At 36.5% G+C, this 16650-nt stretch overlaps 1 protein-coding gene and 1 long non-coding RNA gene across 3 annotated transcripts in view; one reads left to right on the forward strand and one right to left on the reverse strand.

The window, feature by feature from the left end:
• The window catches only part of LOC106977146 (pyridine nucleotide-disulfide oxidoreductase domain-containing protein 1), a 35499-nt gene that overhangs the window by 7164 nt on the left and 11685 nt on the right, over nt 1–16650 (forward strand). The window contains exons 3-8 of the mRNA XM_027035699.2: nt 3223–3342; nt 6334–6462; nt 8532–8605; nt 11456–11616; nt 13777–13877; nt 15851–15986. Of these exons, the coding sequence (XP_026891500.2) occupies nt 3223–3342; nt 6334–6462; nt 8532–8605; nt 11456–11616; nt 13777–13877; nt 15851–15986 (721 nt within the window). The remainder of the gene's footprint in view (nt 1–3222; nt 3343–6333; nt 6463–8531; nt 8606–11455; nt 11617–13776; nt 13878–15850; nt 15987–16650) is intronic.
• Nucleotides 3206–16650, reverse strand: part of LOC128316365 (uncharacterized) — a 54144-nt gene continuing 40699 nt past the window's right edge. Inside the window, exon 3 of one of the 2 annotated variants that reach the window (XR_008300167.1) lies at nt 3206–4613. This is a non-coding gene — a long non-coding RNA (uncharacterized LOC128316365). Of the gene's footprint in view, nt 4614–11419; nt 11578–16650 lie in introns of those variants that run through there. The other variant, XR_008300166.1, reaches the window with a different exon arrangement.

The following is a 16650-nucleotide window of genomic DNA, read 5'->3' on the forward strand; positions in this document are numbered from 1 at the left end:
TCAGCCATAGGCATTGGCTGCAATTTCCCAGGGAGAAGAGCCCAATAATAGTGTTCTATGGAACACCGACATTTAAAGGAAGATCAGAGAGAAAGGAAGCCCTGAAAATGGGCACCCTATTTATTAGTCTTAAGTCAGAGAGGAAAACTATGAGAGAAGAAGAGTTTGTTTCCCTGAAGCCAACGATGGCAAAAGTTTAATTAAGTGCAGTGGTCAGTGGTGTCAGATCCAAGGATAGCAGGTAAGATAATGACTCAAAAGTGCCTATATCTAGTAAATTATTGGTGACTTTGAGACAGTTTACACCATTTTCAGAAATTAGTGGGGGATAACTCTAAAATGACAGTAACGATAAACTTTTCTCTTTTGAAATTTAGCTGCAAAAGGAGAAAAGATAGGGTGGCAGCAAATAGAGAACGTGAAGACTAACATTAAGTTGAGTTTTATTCTTTTTTTTTTTTTTTTACTGTTGATTTATTCCTAGAGCGAGCGAGCACATGAGCAGGGGAGGGGCAGAGAGAGGGAGACACAGAATCTGAAGCAGGCTCCAGGCTCTGACCTGTCAGCACAGAGCTCGACGTGGGGCTCGAGCTCATGAACCACAAGATCATGACCTGCACCAAAGTCACATGCTTAACCAACTGAGCCACCCAGGTGCCCTGAGTTTTATTCTTTTAAGGTGGAAGACACTTTAGCGTGTTTACCTATTGAGATTTAGAAACCAGTAGGAAAGGCTGAAGATGAAGGAAAGCAAGGAGTACATAATAAGGAAGGAGTCCTGAGGAGGTGAGAGATGATGGCATATAGAGCACAGATTACTGGATTCACCTTGAAAAGGTAGAAATGGGTCATGGAAGGTGGACTGTAGTACGGAAATGTATAGATGGTGGGAAAGAAGTCATAAGAGTTCTTAGTAGTCTCTTTGAGCCAAGAAGTAAAGTGATTTGCTGGGAGTGCTGAGGATGGAATGTGTTTGGGAAGCATTAGAATGGTGAACGTTTAGAAAAATCACCAAGGGTTGGAAGATGTTACTTCGATGTTACTCTTGTCACTACATTGACACATAAACACTGATGGTTTAAAAAAGCCTTGGTGGCTAAACTGAACTAGTGGTCTTGTATTCTTCACTTCCAGGCACTCAGTGAAATAAACTAAAGCCAGTAAACAATGGTAATTTTATTAAATCCTGACTCTTCAGTGCACGTCTTTTTAATGTTCTGTGTGATGAGATGGGATGTATGCATAAAGCACTTGTTCCACATATGGGGCTAAGAGGGAAAAGCAGTTGTGCAGTTGCTGAGTTGCAAGAGGAATTAATTACCCTTTTTGTGGAATACCAATTTTACTTGAAAGAACAACTGACGAACTAATTTCATATTTGGAAAATGAGTGAAAACAAGTGACAGTATTTGTTGCCAGGATAACAAAATTATTGTTGGTGACAATAATGAATGTGGTTTTTGATATTGTATTGAGTTGAAATTAACATGTGGAAGATCTCTTTAACTTTGTGAACTACTATTGTCCAGATGACAAATGTGATGTTACACGATCCAAAGTGCAGGATAGACCAATAGATTTCACAGTATTAGGGTATGAAAAATTCTTTGATAACGGTTTCAAATTCTACACTGCAACTAATCTTTAAGAAACCACATTTGTTGAGTTTTAGTATAACATCAAAGAAGAATATACAATTCTCTAAAAAGGCTGCACATCTCTGTCAGCCTGAACTGTCTTCATAAATTTTAACCAAATTAACATACTGTAATAGTTTGAATGCAGATGCAGAGTATGGAAGCAGTTTGAATGCAAAAGCAGATCTATTAAGACCGGATATTAAAGACATTTGTAAAAATGCAAAACTGCCATTCTTCTCACTTAATTTGTTTTGGAAAAAAAAGTTACTCTTATTAAAAGGATATTATATCTGTTTAACATGTATTGGATCTATTCTTAAGTGAATTAAGAAATGTTTTAGGGGCGCCTGGGTGGCGCAGTCGGTTAAGCGTCCGACTTCAGCCAGGTCACGATCTCGCGGTCCGTGAGTTCGAGCCCCGCGTCAGGCTCCGGGCTGATGGCTCAGAGCCTGGAGCCTGTTTCCGATTCTGTGTCTCCCTCTCTCTCTGCCCCTCCCCCGTTCATGCTCTGTCTCTCTCCGTCCCAAAAATAAATAAACGCTGAAAAAAAAAAAAAACTTAAAAATGTTTTAAATTTTTCAGTTTTCATTTCTAGTAGTTGCAAATATCACTGAGTTTAACTTACACAGACTAAAGTTCTTTGGAGTCCTCAGTCCATTGTAAGAATATAAAGGGAGAGTCTTGAGACTGAAACGTTTGAGAACTGGTAGGGCCATGTAGTAGGTCTTACAAGTAGTATTGAAGGGGTAGCTGAGGTCAAATACTAGTCTGCAAGGTGTGGTCCTTCCACTGCATACTGGGTATTGGACTGGAGAAAGCAGGTTGTTCAATCTGTGGTTGTGAGTTTTCAGGGTAATTAATGGTTAAAGACGAGAGCAAGGAAGTATAAGTGGGCAAAACACGAAATGATCTACAATGGAGTCTTGGCTGCATAGGAAGAAAAGTGAATCCAAGAGGATGCTGATGGTTTTGGACAACAGGAAAGAGTCCAAAGACTAGATCACAATAAAGTTAGTAAGTAGAGAAAACTATAAGGATACAGAAACAGACAAGCTGTGCAATTAAAATATGCAGAAGTAAGTAGAGTTAGCCCTCATTTTCCAGGCTAGGAAACTAAGGTGCAGTTACTTGGCTGACTTGCCCCAGTGGTAGGATTGTCATTTGAGTTCAAGTCTTAAAATGCGAGTTAGCCCTTTTTTCACTGTATACAGTACAGTTGGCCGACGTTCTTGTTTTATGAACATTAAGTAGTATATAAAAAGAAATGAAAATATTTTCATTATTTAAAATTCTTAAAAGGAGGGGGCGCCTGGGTGGCGCAGTCGGTTAAGCGTCCGACTTCAGCCAGGTCACGATCTCGCGGTCCGTGAGTTCGAGCCCCGCATCAGGCTCTGGGCTGATGGCTCAGAGCCTGGAGCCTGTTTCCGATTCTGTGTCTCCCTCTCTCTCTGCCCCTCCCCCGTTCATGCTCGGTCTCTCTCTGTCCCAAAAATAAATAAACATTAAAAAAAAAAAAGCTAAAATTCTTAAAAGGAAATATTTTTTTGAAAATTTACATTTTCACCTTTTTGATTTAATACAGGTTTCTAAAGTATTGGAGGAATTTGATGTTGAAGAGCAACCGAATACTATGTTAGAAAATCGCTTTCCCAACATTAAGGTTATAGAATCCGGAGTAAAGCAACTGAAGAGTAAAGAACATGTAAGTTTTTTTTTTTTTTTTTAATTTTGTTAAATGTTTGTTTATTTTTGAGAGAGAGAGGCAGAGCACAGCAGGGGAGGGGCGGAGAGAGAGGGGGACATAGAATCCAAAGCAGGCTCCAGGCTCTGAGCTGTCAGTGCAGAGCCCGACATGGGGCTCGAATCCACGAACTACAAGATCATGACCCGAGCTGAAGTTGGACACCCAACTGACTGAGTCACCCAGGCACCCCTAGAAGATATTTTTCTTAATGATGGTCCATTGTTAAATATTGATGAGCTTTCCCTGCTTTCTTTTGAACCCATCTGTACCCCCACCACTACTAAGATTCCTAGCATATAAAGTTTAGTAACATTGATTTCTTTTTATTAGGAAAATTTATACTTTTTCTGAATTTATTGGGATTATATAATTAGTTTGATTTAACATTTTAGGTTTTACATTTCAAATTAGCATTAACATTTACATAGTGTCTGTTGTGTTCTGGGCACTGCAATAAGTGCTGGGATACAACAGGAACATTACAGTGAACTTGGCCTGGGAGGTCTCATTGTCATAGGGAATATAGACATGCACATGTATTAATTATATATATATGTGAAAAGCACAGTCACTGAAGTATTATCAAAGCTCTGATGTTAGGGATTTTGGAGGACCTCACAGAAGGAGAAAATGTTTGAACTGGGTTTAAAAGGTGAATTAAGAGTTCTTAATTAAGGACATTGTAGGAAAACGAGGTTGCTTGTTCGGAAACCCAAAGAAAAGCAGCACGTGGAAGAATAACATCGTCAGAGGTGCTGTGGTGGAGATAAAGAGAGGAGATTGGCAGACTAGGGCAAACAAATAGGACTGTGAAGAGCTGTTTACATCATGCCAAGATGATTTATTTTACAGTCAGTGGAGAAATAAAGTGGAGGCAGGGATGGTAATATATTTAGGAAGACAGATCTGATACCAATGTTGAGGATGAAATGGGGTGGAGTGAGTGATAGTGTCCAGCAACCAAACCAGAAGGTGGTTGCAATAGTCCAAACTGATAGAAGGCCTGAACGAAGACAAGAACTGTGTATTTGGAAAGAATAGTGCAGATATGAGTGAGATTTCTCCTGTAAACTTAGCACAGGACTCAGTAACCCATTGGATGTGGGAATGAATAAGGCAGTCGAAGGAAACGTGTTGTCAGATGATTAACAATATCCTCAGGTGAGCTTTAGGCAAGATGAGAAGTAGGGTTTCTAGTTGTTTCTCTACAGCAGCTCTAATTTTTCACCCTTATGGAGAAAACACATACATAATACATTTGAAACACAAATAATTTGACAGTAAAAAAATAAGAAAAAGGACTAAATTTTATGAGAAAAAAATAAAAAATCTGAATCCCAAAACTGGAATAAATTTCTAACATTTACAGTAGTACATATCCTATATAACATCCATGTCCATTAATTTGTAAATTGAGGTGGGCTCAAATGTAGACTAATAAATTGTGAGGGAATTTATATTAGGGCATTTGAATAAATCCGAATGCCACCCATTACCATTTGAAGTGTCCTGTATGAGCTCATGTCTGTATTCTCTTATTTGTCCTTTATATTCTTTGATGAATTAGAGATTGTGTGTTTTATCTTCATGTCTACTTCCAAAAATTTAGCAGTAGCCAATGAAAGGAGTTTTTGTGTTTGTTTTTACAACATAAAATGTAAATTATTTTTTAAATTTGGTCAGTGTCTGTTAATTACTGTTTGTCAGATAAAATTCCCACCACATTACATTATCTTCAGAAAGAACTGCATAGAATTTCTGTATGCGTTATACTGTGTTGAATTATCAGTTTTATGTATTTGTTATGCAGCTGAAGAGTTACAGTGGGTAACAAATGGCTCAGTGGGTATCAAGTGCTATCTTATGATTTGCTATGTTTTATAAGTCAAACACATGTCACAGTGTTAATCTCTAAACCATTCCAACAAAGTCTTGTGTCATAGTCACATGTGTGTGTATATATACATATACATATATGCTTATTAAAAGCTCCTACTTATGTGCAGATTTCCATTTCAATTTAAAGAATAAAAACAATGGATCACAAATACATATTTTTAGACTCAATAATATTATTAAAAATTAATATAAATGACTTTAAAAGCTAGTACATGTTAGGATTTAAGGTTAATATGTTTTTCACTTAATATGAAAATATCCCCAAAGAACATTTGTTTGTGGTTAGGTGATTGTTATTTGTACTTAAGAAGAATGCATGCACGTGCAAACTGGGGAGGTAGAGTGGGGGAGAGAGAGATTGAGACATTGAGATTCTTAGAATCTATGCTCAGCACAGAACCTGACACGGGGCTTGATCCCATGACACAGGAATCATGACCCTGAGCCAAAATCAAGAGTCAAGTACTTAACAGACTGAGCCACCCAAGCTTCCCAAACACTTTTAATATTTTTAGATTAAGTAGACATAATGTAACCTTTTTTACCGCACTGTACTCCTCTGTACCCATAACAAATATTAAGGTATGATGCCATTAGAATTATTAGATCTTCCTACAGTAACTTCCATTGAGATCAGAAATATTAAGGCCTACCTCAGGTATAATATGATCAGAATGCTTGATTTAAAAATTTCTGAATGTTTAGTTTTTAACCTGAGGTCAACATACCTCCCTGAATATAATAAGATTCCCTAAGTTTTAGGCAAAATCTGGTGTGAATGTATGTTTTTTTTCCAGGGAAGAAAGACTGTTTTGCCCTAGATTCTCAAAATGGTTCATGGCCCTAAAATGATGGTGAATCACTGGGTTAGAGAATACATTCTCATGTTTACTCTGATTTGCAATTGCTGTGACAACGTATTGAGTGCCACCAAGAGGCAACCTTAATGTATTTTTTTGCTTTTGTCTTACTGAATTTTGTACTTAAAATGAAACTGTACCCATGTATAAATATGTTTCTCCTCTCCCCTTCCTTGCCCTGTTTTTACAGTGCATTTTAACAGGAGATGGCAGTCAGCATGTATATAAGAAACTCTGTCTGTGTGCTGGAGCTAAGCCAAAGTTGATATGTGAAGGAAATCCTTATGTATTAGGAATCCGTGATACAGACAGTGCTCAGGTAACATTCTGAGATGGGGCCACGGGAAAGGAACATGAATATTTCATAGACTTCCTTTATTTGAATCAAAGTATTCCACTTACAGTGTTAATTCTTAAATTACAGAAGAGGTTTGTTTTGTGATCCACAAACCAGAAAATAGTTATAATGTTTTATTATTGCCAATTTCAGTTTGGTTGTAGCTGATAATTTTTCCTGTTTTTAGTCCCATGCTGATGTTCTGTGTTCTTTCCATTGTGCACTATCCCAGATATAATGACTAAGCTGAAGGTTATAACTTAACTTATACACACATTCATTACTGTATTTTGATTGGGAATAGTGATTTGTAGCCTAAATAATGTAGCAATCTTTTTCCACAAAGGTAAGGCATATCCCAAACTTACTGTACTCCTTAGCAAAGAAATTAATATTCAGATCTTTGTGGTCCAGAATCATGACAGAATCCCAGAACTAAAAAATTCATTTGGTTTATTGTTCTGCTCAAGAACCATGTAAACTATCCCAATAAGGTGAAAACTGTGTGGAACCTTCTACAACTTCTGATAATTTATTGCAGGGCTTCAGGGTTTATTGACCCTTCTTGCCAAGAAGCTCTTCCTGGTTTCCAGGCATAATACTTTGTCTTACCTGTAGCTTATTGTTGTAGTTCTGTCCCTAAGGTGATAATTTTATGTATACTAATAATATTTTATATTCTTGAAATTGATGTTTTCTTTCAATCTTTCTTAGTTTAAAACTTTTTTAAAGCTTATAATTTTGAGAGAGAGAGAGAGAGAGAGAGAGAGAGAGAGAGCGCGCAGATGAGTGGCAGGGAGAGAAGGAAAGAAAATCCCAAGTAGGCTCTGTGCTGTCAGTGCAGAGCCCAACATGGGGCTCGATCCTACAAACCATGAGCATAGCTGTGTTCCAGCGAGGCTGCCTACATACATGAATTCACTGACTGCTTATGATAATACTGTGTGACAGTATTACTCCCAATTTACAAATAGCAAACTCTAATAGATTAATTATTTACCTATACTTAAATAGCTGTTATCAGAAGTACAATATAAACTTACGCCATTCATCTCCACATCCAGTGCTTTTAACAGATCTTTCTTATTTACTGTCCTCAGAGAAAGGCTGACTGAAATTAACTTAATGTTTTTTTTTTTTCTGGTAGAATTTTAAGCCAGTCAGTTTCAGTGATTATTTATTGAATATTACAATAAGTTTTTGGGTGAATTTAATAGAAATGGTAACTTGACATGGTAGGAAGAGGAAATTTAGCTGTTGATATGTCATCCTGATCCAGTGGGACTATTCTGTACTTACAAAAGTGCCGTAAAAATGACCATGGCTTCCCTAAGCTCATTGTGATAATTTTTTTTAGGGGGCAGAAGAGGGGGGTAGAGCCATCAATTAATTGTCTTATGATAAGAAAGTAGCATTTTTTTTTTTAAATTTAGACATTATTTGTGCCTGCTCTTAACAGCTTTATTTACATTATCCTAATGCTTACAGAGACGTAATGAAATACAGTCACTTCTTGTTTCCATTTATATTGAAGAAGCTGAGGCACACAAGGGTTAAGCAACTTGGCCAAGTTACTAACTGGGGGAAGTTAGTAACTCCAGGGACTCTTAACCACCAAGCTGTTGTGCTTCTCATTCCTGTAAGTTTCGGTGTTGAGTGAGTCCAGGAAAGTGCCAACTGACAGACTAGAAGAAAAGGAATAACCCTGTGTGTATACAGATCAGTGTCATGTTAGTAAGTTGGTTTGATCAAGTAGTTCGGAATGTGATGAACTAGAGCTAGTGCCTCTTGCTGCAATTCTGAAGTACTCTAGATGTAATGACGTAAAAAGTCAAATCATAAGAGGCATTGCTATAAAGGCAGTTTGTGTGACAGATAGAGGAAAACATTTGTAATATTGGGAGGGTGTGTCCTGGCAGAGTGTGAAAGTGAGATTTTTGTTCCTTTGTAAATCAGGTAAAATTCGTACAATTTTAAGAACATTATCAGTGAAGCCTTTCTTCAAGTATTGCCCACTATTACAAAACACTCTCATTTTCTTTTTAATATAGGAATTTCAGAAACAGCTTACTAAAGCCAAAAGAATAATGATCATAGGGAATGGTGGCATTGCACTTGAACTAGTGTAAGTATATATTTTTAAATATCATTTAAACACTACTCTATGACTCATAATTGTTGGCAGACTAGAAAACATGCTGTTCTGAAATTCAAAGATAAATAGAACTGTTTTTCATAGATTTTCAAGGAGAAAAAAATCCATTTTATATTTTTAGCTTCATGGAATTCATAGTTGTAGAAATGTCACTGTAAAACATGAGTTTAGGGAAGGTTTTAGGTCTCAAGGGGTCACAGGTGACTGGACAGATGTGATCCATACATGTGTTTGGTAGGCATGTACTATATTGAAAAACAATTTAAATGTGCACACCTTTAGAGATTTCTAGTCACAGTATCTACCTGTTTTATTGTTTACACCCATCCTGCTTCATTCATTTATAATGCTACCTGTTGGGCCCATGAAACCCACAGTGTGTTTGACTCCCTATTTCAAGATGTGGTACTCCCAGCTCTTGTTTTTTTGGAAGTTGAAAAATGTGAACCCATCAATTAATGTGAAATACTATCTTAAAATGATATTTCAAGTTTAAAGAACACTGAGGAATAAATATCCTGCTATGGTCTACAGAGCATTCATTTTCTTTATGATTTTATCTTCCATTGGATGGCTGAGATGGAATAGTCTGGACATTTTTAGGGCAGAAAGTTGAGTCCAACTACAAAGAGGACAAATTTGAATCAAAGTAATGAAAGCTTTGTCCATTCCTATTCGCAGACTAGGTTTTTGCTCTTCTTTTTGACAGCATGGTGATTCCCAGTGGAAGCTTCTAAGAGTTCCTAGATTGCCTGAGTACTAGAGATGGCAATCATTCTTGTAATTATGAAATTTATGGCACTGTATGGAGAACAGAGAAAAAACTGGAGATTCAAAATCAAACAGGTCTAAGAAGGAGGTACATGACAAATTTTCTCCATCAGCTATCACCAAAAGTGTAACTGAATACTATTATTATTTACACTGGAAAATTTTCTTGCATTCAGAAATGCTCAGTCTTAAAACATGTAATCCTATTCCTCATTTTCTTGAGGTTGGAGATATAAGACTATATAATCGGACAAAGCTTATAATTTTATATTGAATAAACTCTGATAGTTTAAGAAAGGCTGCATATAATGCGATTGTCTCAGCTTAGGTCCACTGAATGATCAGGTGTTTATCATCTCATGGTGAAAAATGCCATATTACAAACCCTTTTTGCTCTTTAATAGCCCTTGTGTTCCCTTGAGGCCAATGCTGATTTTCTTCAGTGTACTTTTATTTCAATTACTACCTCTGTTTTCTTCTTTACTAGTGTAGGTTAATCTTTTCAGACATTTTTTTAATGATTTCAAAAAACCATAATACTTCACTGTTTATTTTTTAAAAGTGGTTTTAAAAATGAAAGTATTTCTACTATATATGTGATACTACCTCCATGGTAATGTATCTCGCTGAGGGCATGGTTCATAGTCTAAGGGCATCTTGTGAGGTAGGACGTGTATAGATGTTACTCGCGGTTACTTATAATTGTGGGTGGCCTACTAGTGAAGCATTAGTATTTTAAACTATATTGATACTGTGTTATACTATTATATTACTTTAAAATTAAAAAAAAATGGTAGAGGAGTTTCTTAATAAAAACTAAGGAAAGTGTTTCATAATATCTATGTGCCTATATGTAAATTAAAATATGTAATTTATTACTGAATGTGTGTTCTACTTTCTGCTCATCAGCAATCCTATGTGATCTGAGCAACATAGAATATTCACCAAATAATCTGAAATTTAGTAACTAAATATTTTTTTCTGCAGTAAGGGAGCAATTGTCACAAAGCATGAATGTCAGGTGACCTGAAATCAGATGTACTAAACCTTTTTTTCTATCATTTATTTATTGATTAGTTTGAATCATTTATTTATTGAGAAGTTAATGTGTTACATTGTAGCAGTCTGTGAAATAAACATGGCAGTACTTTGTATCACAAGTAAATGTTAAAAGTTCTTAACACATAATACTCTTATTGCCTCTATAGGTTCTGATAAAGTCCTAGTATAATTAGGATGACCATATATCCTGTTTATCGTGGATGGTCTCAGTTCATCAATTGTACCAAAACAAGTAATAATAGCAGAAAAATATAATGGACTTCAGGGACTTAGTGAAATGAATACTAAGCAAACCACACTCTCTGTGACTAAACGTAGAGATAAAACAGCAGATCCCCAGGAGCTCCGGCTGTCTCATTAGTGGTGATGACCTGTACACACCATGGCCATTCTGCTTTCTTGATTTTTCTGTGAACCGGATCTTTCTTCGGCTGAATGGCTTAGAAATTATTGAGGTGAAGGGAAGGGAATGCAGGGTAATGGTTCCTTTATAACAAAGTTAAAATTGTAGTTAATAACTCTGATTCTCTCCTTTGAGTACACAAAATATTTGTTACCAAAGAGTATGCTGTTGTCAATACTGTAACCATATACCATGGATCCATTCATCCATTATTGATTACACTATAACCACATCAACAAAGCACTGCTCACTCCTGGGAACCGTGGGGAACATTTGTATAGTAACTGTTGGAGAAATTGAACCCTTAGAAGTAATGCTCATTGTAATGAAATTTTATTTGATACTCAGTTACACATGCTTGTCATTTTTATGTTCTTTCAAATAAACTGGATAAATTTATTGTTTATTCTACTTTAGCTCTTATTATCCTGAAAGAGTATTACATTCTTCCTTATTTCTGTTTGCCTTAAAACACTTTCTTTTACCTTTGGAGAAAATTGTTATTTACAAAAAAAAAAAAAAAAAAGAAAAAAGATTCCTACTCAGACTTCTTAAATTGCTCTGAGTAACTTTATTCCTTTTAGGTATGAAATTGAAGGCTGTGAAGTCATTTGGGCCATTAAAGACAAAGCCATTGGGAATACTTTCTTCGATGCAGGTGCAGCTGAATTCTTGACTTCAAAGCTCATTGCTGAAAAACCAGAGGCTAAAATTGCACATAAAAGAACCAGATATACAACTGAAGGTAAGTATAGCGTCTATTCATTAATTCACAGATGAAACTGTTTCTTAGCTGTATAGAAAAAGGCTATAAGAACATGGAATAAAAATACTACAGTTGAGAGACAGATACATAGATAATATTTATTTCCTGTCTCCATACACAAGATTTAGACTTTCAAGGATTTTTTTTTTTCAAAGTTTATTTATTTTGAGAGGGAGAGAGCACGGATGGGGCAGGGGCAGAGAGAAATAGGGAAGGAGAGAGAAAGGGAATCCCAAACAGGCTCTGGCTGTGAGTGCAGAGCCCAGTGCAGGACTCAAGCCCACAAACCCTGAGATTATGACCTGAGACAGAACCAAAAATTGGATGCCTAACCAACTGAGCCATCTAGGAGCTCCTATCCAGGACTTTTTTTTTTTAATGAAAACTGTGTATAATTAAGACTGGAAATTTAAAGTGAATTAAATAAACCAGCCCATCTGCATCTTTGCAAACAGGTGGTACAACTGGACAGCACCTTAGGTAATTTTACAAAAAAAAAAAAAAATGCAATGAGTTAAAAAGGAAATACAAACCTAGATTTTTATTTAAGAGCCTTTTTAAAATTTTTAACTTTTGGCTTATAAAATTCAAAATATCTGTAAGTGTTGAGGGTGCTAAAAGTTGACAAAATGTTTAAAAACTGTTGGCTAATTGTTTAATTGAATTATAACTCACATATATTAGTTTCAGATGTACAATAGTGATTCAGTATTTGTATACATTATGACGTGATCGCCTCTGTAGGTTTAGTTACCGTTTGTCACTGTACCAAGTTATTACAGTATTGACTATATTTCCTATGGTGTACTTTATATCCCCATGACTTATAACTGGAAGTTCATACTTCTTAATCCTGTTCACCTGTTTATCCTGTGCACCAGTTCCCTCCCCTGTGGCAACCACCAGTTTATTCTCTATATCTGAGTCTGCTTCTGCTGTGTTTTGAGGGGTTTTTTTTAATTATTTTTCTAGTTTAACTTGCCTGCATTTATTGTAAAATTTTTATTGAAGTATAATTAACATACAGTGTTCTATTATTTTCAGGTATACAGTAAAATGATTCAACAATTGTATACATTACTCTGCTCATCATGATAAGTACACTCTTAATCCCCCTTGTTCCACACACACATCCCTTCACCCACCTCCCCTCTGGCAACCCCCCGTTCTCAGTTTTTGAGTGGGTTTTTTTGAGTCTCCTTTTTCTTTGTTTCCTAAATTCTACGTATGAGTGAAATCATACGGTACTTGTCCTTCTCTGAGTTATTTCACTTAGCAGAATATCCTCTAGGTCCATCCATGTTGCAGATGGTAAGATCTCATTCTTTTTCCTGGTGGAGTAATATTCCATTTTGTGTATGTGTGTGTACACATACACATGCACACCACATCTTCTTTATCCATAAGTCTGTCAGTGGACACTTGAGTTGATTCCTTATCTTGGTTGTAAATTATGCAAGTTCACATAGGGGAACATACATCTTTTTGAATTAGTGTTTTCATTTCCTTTGTGTAAATTCCCAGTACTGGAGTTGCCAGATCATGTGGTAATTCTGATAATTTTTTGAGGAACCTCCATACTGTTTTTCATAGTGGCTGTACCAGTTTGGATTCCCACCAACCGTGCACGAGGTGTCTTGTTTCTCTACATCCTTGCCAACACTTGTAATTTCTTGCTTTTTGATTCTAGCCATTCTGGCAGGTGTAAGGTGATCTATCTCATTGTAGTTGTGATTTGTACTTCTCTGACTAGTGATTTTGAACACTTTTTTATGTCCTTGTTACCCATCTGTATGTCTTTGGAAAAATGTTCAGGTCCTCAGCCTGTTTTTTATTTTGGTTGTATTTGTGTTACCCAGTTGTAGGAGTTCTTTATACATTTTGGATATCAACCTTTTATCAGATCTCACCCTTCATATTGACCATGTATTTAGTATGGTTTATATTCAACACTTGATTGAAAAATTACCTGTTCTATAGCTCTATATCACAAAATATTAAAACAATCAATACAGATAAGTTAGTTTTTGCTATATATGAGAATCATGACATTGCCTAAAAGCTTGAGAACACAAGTATACTTCTCTGCCTGGAAGTTTTTATATCATTTGAATTTTGAATTGAGTTTTATCTTTTCAGGAAGAAAAAAGGAAGCACAAACCAAAGGTAGTGCTGGCAATATGGGCAGTGCCTTGGGACCTGATTGGCATGAAGGCTTGAATCTTAAAGGAACAAAAGAGGTATGTGTTCATACACTAATTAAACATGTGTAGATGGAATTTTAAATTCATTTTTTTTTTTTAAATTTTTTTTTCAACGTTTATTTATTTTTGGGACAGAGAGAGACAGAGCACGAACGGGGGAGGGGCAGAGAGAGAGGGAGACACAGAATCGGAAACAGGCTCCAGGCTCTGAGCCGTCAGCCCAGAGCCTGACGTGGGGCTCGAACTCACGGACCGCGAGATCGTGACCTGGCTGAAGTCGGACGCTTAACTGACTGCGCCACCCAGGCGCCCTGGAATTTTAAATTCTTGAACCATTCGTTGAAGACTGGTTACAAATATAGTCCAACAACTGCTAGGTCACTTAAAATCCATAGTGCTAGGATAGAACCAATAGCAGCTGGCCCAGTTCCTTACCTTAAGAGAGATAAGTGGATATTTAATTCATCAAAAACTGACTGTTCAGAGTGGCCAAAATGAACAAATCAGGAGACTATAGAATGCTGGAGAGGATGTGGAGAAACGGGAACCCTCTTGCACTGTTGGTGGGAATGCAAACTGGTGTAGCCGCTCTGGAAAATAGTGTGGAGGTTCCTCAAAAAATTAAAAATACACCTACCCTATGACCCAGCAGTAGCACTGCTAGGAATTTACCCAAGGGATACAGGAGTGCTGATGCATAGGGGCACTTGTACCCCAATGTTTATAGCAGCAGTCTCAACAGTAGCCGAATTATGGAAAGAGCCTAAATGTCCATCAACTGATGAATGGATAAAGAAATTGTGGTTTATATACACAATGGAGTACTACGTGGCAATGAGAAAGAATGAAATATGGCCCTTTGTAGCAACGTGGATGGAACTGGAGAGTGTTACGCTAAGTGAAGTAAGCCATACAGAGAAAGACAGATACCATGTTTTCACTCTTATGTGGATCCTGAGAAACTTAACAGAAACCCATGGGGGAGGGGAAGGAAAAAAAAAAAAAAAGGTTAGAGTGAGAGAGAGCCAAAGGATAAGAGACTGTTAAAAACTGAAAACAAACTGAGGGTTGATGGGGGGTGGGAGGGAGGGGAGGGTGAGTGATGAGTACTGAAGAGGGCCTCTTTTGGGATGAGCACTGGGTATTGTATGGAAACCAATGTGACAATAAATTTCACATATTAAAAACAAACAAACAAACAAACAGTTGCCCTTCTTTTTAATTCTCCAGCACAGAGATTTCTACAGTGAATATACCTGTCCTATTTTAAATTAATCTTTTCTTAAAGGTCACCTCCTATGCATTATAATATTTTACAGGTTATTTGATAAATTCTAAATACACATCTAATACCTTAATTGGATAAGATGATTTGCTTTTACTCATTTGATTTATTAGGTATTTGTTTTTAAATAATTGCTAAAAGGCTATGATATGTAAATACTGTAAGAAGCATACACGGAGTTCTTACTACTTTGTATGATTTCAGCCTCAGGTAGTTTGGAGAGGAGCTGGCTTCATGTTATACCTCATTTTTGTGATAGAAATTATGCAAAATCAGTTCTTCTAAACCTTCAGATTCTAAGTTTAGTAGTATTTTTAAACTGAGCAGCAGTTTGGTTCAGTGAACATTATCTCCTACATACTTGGTACTTTACTAAGGTTCTGGGATATAATAGTAAATCAACATAGATCTGCCCTCAAGAGGGTTTTATAGTTCTCTAACAGTTGAAATTTTTAGAAAATATATTTGTAATTCTCAGTGAGGCTTATCTTAAAAAGCATCCCTTGGTGTTACCTGTCAGTGCAACTACTTGTTCTCTTAAGTTCTGAATGGATTTCTTCTTACTGCCTTCACAAACAGAAATCGAGATTATATGGGGGCATCCAGTGTGTTTTCATTTATATTTTCCATATGTTTCTACAAGTGTATTGTAATTTTTTTTTTATCAGTAACCCAAATCAGTCTTTTGGGAAGTATTATTTATGGTAACCATTGTTTCTTTTAGTTTTCTCGTAAGATTCACATTGAAACTATGTGTGAAGTAAAGAAAATCTACCTTCAGGAAGAATTTAGAATTTCAAGGAAAAAGTCCTTGCCTTTTCCGAGAGACCATCATAATCAGCCAGTCACAACTGATAAAGGTAAGTAATTAAGAAAAAATGTAATAACTAGTAATTTAAAAGGAGGAAACTTAAACATAAAAAATAAACATGAGGGGCATCTGGATGGCTCAATCCATTAAGTGTGGGACTTCAGCTCAGGTCATGATCTCACAGTTTGTGAGTTCGAGCCCCACTTCAGGCTCTGTGCTGACATCTCAGAGCCTGGAGCCCACTTTGGATTCAGTGTCTCCCTCTCTCTCTGCCCCTCCCCCACTCATGCTGTGTCTCTCCTTCAAAAATAAACTTAAAAAAAAAGTAAACATGAAATCATTACTTAATGTAAGTCATTTCCTTTTCACTACTTAATCTTCAAGTTTCCTAATAATTGATATAGTGAGCATCACATTTTACATGGCATTCATGGTGTTTTGCCCACCACAACTCTGTGAGTCAAATGGAATACCTTGCAGATCAAAAAGAAACTAAAAAAACCTTTATGCTTTCAGAGATGAAGTGACTTCCCCCAAATCAGATTGAAAATCTGTAATTGGACTAATTCCTGTTCCACATCTCCTGTGAGACCTACCACTATTTGAAGAAATACACTCAAACTAGTGTGTAATATTCCATTGTTTTGAATTCTTTGAATTTTTCCACGGGAAGAGTTAATGTTACAGTTTGACTAAGAACAGTAAGGGAAAAC

This window comes from Acinonyx jubatus, chromosome B4 (assembly GCF_027475565.1).
Source record: "Acinonyx jubatus isolate Ajub_Pintada_27869175 chromosome B4, VMU_Ajub_asm_v1.0, whole genome shotgun sequence".
NCBI classification, from domain to species: domain Eukaryota; kingdom Metazoa; phylum Chordata; class Mammalia; order Carnivora; family Felidae; genus Acinonyx; species Acinonyx jubatus.